At 39.2% G+C, this 5,000-nt stretch overlaps 1 protein-coding gene across 3 annotated transcripts in view; it reads right to left on the bottom strand.

Annotated features, from left to right (window-relative positions):
• Positions 1-1,493: 1,493 nt before the first annotated feature.
• LOC135091402 (organic solute transporter subunit alpha-like) overlaps positions 1,494-5,000 on the bottom strand; it is a 10,954-nt gene continuing 7,447 nt past the window's right edge. For all 3 annotated transcript variants that reach the window (XM_063989025.1, XM_063989027.1, XM_063989026.1), the window contains 2 exons: positions 4,776-4,887; positions 1,494-4,018 (listed from right to left, as the gene is read on the bottom strand). In XM_063989025.1, coding sequence (XP_063845095.1) covers positions 3,568-4,018; positions 4,776-4,887 — 563 coding nt within the window. In that variant the 3' untranslated portion in view covers positions 1,494-3,567. The remainder of the gene's footprint in view (positions 4,019-4,775; positions 4,888-5,000) is intronic.

Here is a 5,000-nt window from a genome sequence, read left to right as displayed (position 1 = left end):
TCTTCCTCTTTTTGTGCTACACTTCCACATTTATACCTCCTCTTCCTCTTCCTTCTCCTCTTTCCCTACATAACACTGCCTCCTTCTCCTCCTCCTCCTCCTCTTAACACTGTATTAGATAATTCTCTCTCTCTCTCTCTCTCTCTCTCTCTCTCTCTCTCTCTCTCTCTCTCTCTCTCTCTCTCTAGTGTGTTATTAATTTCTTCATTCTGTGTTTATTTTTGGGATTCATTCTCCATATTGTGTGGCGTCCCTTTAAATCTTTTCCCTTGTGTGTGTGTGTGTGTGTGTGTGTGTGTGTGTTCGTGTGTGTGTGTGTTCGTTCCCTTAGGTCTTAGATTTACCAGTTGTTTGTTTGTTTGTTTGTTTGTTTTAATTTCCTTTTTTATTTCTTTGTTTTTTTTCGTTTGTTTGTTTATTTTTTGTGTATTGATATGTTTATTTTTATTTTCATTTGTTTTTTGTCTCTTTATTTGCTTTATTTATTCATCATACGCTTTTTTTTCTTTTTTTCTTTTCTTTTTTCTTTTCTTTCTTTTTGGTTCGTGTGTAGTTTTCTTTTTTTGTCTTCAATAATTCCCTTTTGTACTTTCCTTCTTTATTTATTTACCTACCGCGTCTTTCTTTCTGTTTCTAGCTTTCCTCCCATTTCTTGTTTTCTCCATCTCTTTTTCTTTATCTTCATTCTTCTTCTCTTCTCTTTCCTTTTTTTCTTTTTTCCTTTAAATCTTTTTCCTTCTTCTGTCATATTATCTCCTATTTCATTCCTTTATCTATCTATCTTTCTTTCTTTCTTTCAGTCTATCCTTCATTCTCTCTGTCTCTCTTTATTTTACATTATTTCATTTTTTCTTTCATTCCCTTCTATTTATCTATTTTTCTTTCTTTCTTTCTTTCATTCTTTCCTTCTTTCTTCGTCATCTTTCAGTGACTTTTATACATATTTCACCTCCTGAAATGTCTCTCTCTCTCTCTCTCTCTCTCTCTCTCTCTCTCTCTCTCTCTCTCTCTCTCTCTCTCTCTTTACGTTTGACCTATTCATCTACGTCCAACACTCGCTCTCTCTCTCTCTCTCTCTCTCTCTCTCTCTCTCTCTCTCTCTCTCTCTCTCTCTCTCACGGTCAGTTTCATTCTGTATTGACAAATCTATCCAAACACTACAACTAGAGAAGGAGGAGGAGGAGGAGGAGGAGGAGGAGGAGGAGGAGGAGGGGGGGGGGGGGAGGAGGAGGAGGAGGCTTGAAACTAAGTAGGAAAAGAAGGACAAGTAAAAATAGTAAAAGAATAGTAGTAGTAGTAGTAGTAGTGGTAGTAGTAGTAGTAGTATCAGTAGTAGTAGTAGTAGAAGGAATAGAAGAAGAAGACGAAGAAGAAGAAGAGGACGAAGAAGAAGAAGAAGAAGAAGAAGAAGAAGAAAAGTTGATTTAAGAGGGAGGATTAGGAGTAGTAAGAGGAGGAGGAGGAAGAGGAGGAGGAGGAGGCATAATTAATTCTTTATCAGTATTTACAAGTATTTAATAAGATATAAACCAACATTATCCAGAATTAATAGACGGACTTTAACATCACGAAGACGCTGGAGAGAGAGAGAGAGAGAGAGAGAGAGAGAGAGAGAGAGAGAGAGAGACCTACTTCAACAGCCTCTAGTGGAAGTTACTGGAGTTTTCAAGGGTGTTTTCATATTGCCAATGATAGTTTAACAATATTTCTGCACTTTTAACAGATTCTAATGGAAGGTAGTGGGGTTTACAAGTGTTTTTTTTTTATTCTAACGGTAGACTAACAAGTATTCTATATATTTAACAAGTTTTTATGGAAGTTATTGGGGTTTTCAAGGGTGTTTTCATGTTTCTAGTGATGAATAACAATATTTCTCTGTGGCATTTGAAAACAGTCCCGTTGAGAGAATAAGACGAGGATTCTATTAGATAACAAGGCTCACTCTTACAAGACAACTACATATTGTCATAAGATTCTATTTACATTAGTTTCCCTGTGACTTGCTGCCATAGAAAACGTGTATTTTTAAAAGATAAGAATGTATTTTTTGTATTTTGAGTAGTTTTCCCGGTTTAAGTGTTTATCAGAGCTACATAGAAAACGTGTTGGTTAAATGGTAGACTTAAGAAAAGTATTCTTTTTTTTTCTGGTTTTGGGTCAAATGTTTATCTAAGCCTTATCGCCGTAGAAAATTTACTGTTTTAAGGGAGACTCAAGAAAAAAGACACCTTATTTACTTTCTTTTCTTCTCTTTCTTACTTTCTTCCTCTCTTTTGTATCAGTTATTACTCAATTATATTTTTTTTCGCCAAGTATATTTCTAATTTTTCTTTTCCATTTATTTTATTTCGTGTGACAGTGAATAAAGAAAAGAAAAGAAAAGAAAGAATAATAAGTTTTTTTTCTTTTTTTTTGTGTGTGTGTGTTATTCCATCAATCTCCACCCTTAAAATCTAACCTAAATTTTAATAACCCCTTAATTTTTTACCCTTCATTCCCACCCCTTACCTCATCATCGTCACCATTATCACCATCAACACAATTTTAACTCCTCTTACTCCTGTCAACTTTCAAATCTCTCTCTTCCTCGCTGTCACTTAACACTATTCCTCCTCCTCCTCCTCCTCCTCACCAGCTCCTCTTCCTTCTTCTCTTCTCCCTGTCACCTACCCGCGTACCCCAACAAACGTTTCTATCTCTCAGTAAACGTTTCTCTTCACTTCCTCCTCCTCATCTTCTTCTTCCTCCTTCTCCTTCTCTTCTCCCTGTCAGCTGTCTGTCTATTCCAAGTGAACTCCTTACTATCAGCAAATATTTCTCTTCTTCCTCTCCTCCTCCTCCTCCTCCTCCTCTCTGTCAACTAACCATGACTCAACAAACATTTCTCTTCTTCTCCTCCTCATCCTGCTCTACTTAACCTTGTCTTCCTTACTCTGTCTTCCCTTCCTTTACTCCGTCTACAACCTCCTATACTCGTTGCCCTTAATGATCTGACGAGGAGGCCGAGGCTGCTGGGGTGCTGAGGGCCTGAATAGCACCGTCATCACCAGTATTGGGGCTATGGGGGGTAACACTCCTGTCCCTGGTGGCTCTCGTTGTGGTGGTGGTGGTGGTGGTGGTGTGGCTTGTGTTACTGTGGTGTTGGTGTTGCTAATGTTGTTATTGGTGTTGCTAGTGGTGTTGGTGTTGCAAGGATGTGTTGCTTGTCCTAGTGGTGTTGGTGGTGTTGGTGTTGGTGTTGATAGTGGTGGTGTTGGTGTTGATAGTGGTGGTGTTGGTGTTGGCAGTGGTGTTGCTGGTGTTGGCAGTGGTGTTGCTGGTGTTACTTGTGAGTTGGTGTTGCTAGGTCTTGTGTTTTGTGTCCTGGTGTTGTTGGTGTTGCTGGTCGTGTTTTCGGTGTTGCTAGGACTTGTGTTGCGTGTCTTAGTGGTGTTTTTGGTGTTGTAAGTAGTGTTGGTGTCGGCAGTGGTGTTTTTGGTGTTGCAAGTAGTGATGTTGGTGTTGGTAGTGGTGTTTTTGGTGTTGCAAGTGGCGTTGGTGTTGCTAGTAGTGGTGTTGCGGTGATTATTATTGGTTTTCCTGACTATTAGTAGTGGCTGGAGTGCTTTTCTTCTTACTATTCTTCCTCGTCTTATCCCTCGTACTATCCTCCCTACTATCCCCATTACTACCATTACTACTACTCTTATTACTACTACCACGACTATTCTCCCTGCCTTTCCTTCCCCTGCTTCTACTACCACTGCCCTGCACACTATCACCATTCCCAGTACTATTTCTCTTAGCCTTACTATCACGAGAACTAGACCTATTTCTCCTCTGCCCATCACTGTTTACTCCCGTGTCCCTTATCTCGTTTTCTGTGGCTACGTGGGCCCTGCTGTTTCTGCTGGCGGTGGTGGTGGTGGTGGTGGTGCTTTCTCCTGTGCTGCCCTCCATATCACTAAGGTCTACGGTTATTGTTGTGCTAATGGTGCTGTTCTTGGTGGTTGTGGTGCTCACGCTCTCTGTTCTGTCCCTGTTGGTAAAGGGAAGTGATGGGGAGTGAAGGGGATAAGTTTGGGGAGATAAATAGTTTGGTGAGGAGATTAAATAGACAAAATGGGTAAAGATGCTGCATGTAAATTTATGAAGATGAGGTTAAAAGTGAAGGGAAGTGATGGGGAGTGATGGGGAGTGATGGGGAGTGAAGGGGAGTGAAGGGGGCAAGTGTGGGGAGGGAAGTACACAGACATGATAAGCAATGATAAATAAATGAATAGGAATAAAAGTGAAGGGTAGTGAAGGTAAGTGAAGGGAAAGTGAGGAATGAGAGTAGTGAGGATAAGCAGTGTTTTTGTAAAGGAAGTAAATAACACAATAAGTAAAGAAGGGTAAATAAATGTAAATAATGATAATAAGAAAAAAAACAGTTGGATAGATAAATGAAAAGATAGTAACAAACAAGTAAGATAAGCGAATATATATAACAAGGAACATAAATAAAGAAAGAAAGAAATGCAAGAACAAATGAAGACAAAAACAAAAAAACTGGATCACATTAAAAAAAATAAACAAATAAAAAAAAAGAAAACAAGTATCGAATAACGAGAGAGAGAGAAATAAAATGAATAAATGAAAAAAAATACAAAGAAAACACAATCAAATACATAAAATAAACATAAAAAAACAAAACAGCATCAAATAAACGAAAAAAAAGAAAAAAAACAAATGAACAAACAACAACAACAACAAACACCACCACCACCACCACCACCACCAGTGAGAGGACCCACCTGAAGGAAGACGCGGCGGTGATGGGCGTGGCAAATATCTGGTCGTGGTACTGCCAATAGGTGTAGGGGCCCAGAACCATCATCTCCAACACGTACAGAGAGTTATCCACGGCTGAGAGAGAGAGAGAGAGAGAGAGAGAGAGAGGGGGGAGGATGTTAAGGAAAGGTGCTTCTCAGTTCAACCTTACGTGTGTGTGTGTATGTGTGTGTGATTCTGTCCGTTTT

The sequence above is a fragment of the Scylla paramamosain genome, chromosome 37, assembly GCF_035594125.1.
Source record: "Scylla paramamosain isolate STU-SP2022 chromosome 37, ASM3559412v1, whole genome shotgun sequence".
Taxonomy (NCBI): Eukaryota; Metazoa; Arthropoda; class Malacostraca; order Decapoda; family Portunidae; genus Scylla; species Scylla paramamosain.
The sequence above is the reverse complement of the archived record's forward strand: the minus strand, read 5'-3'. Positions and strand labels throughout refer to the sequence as shown.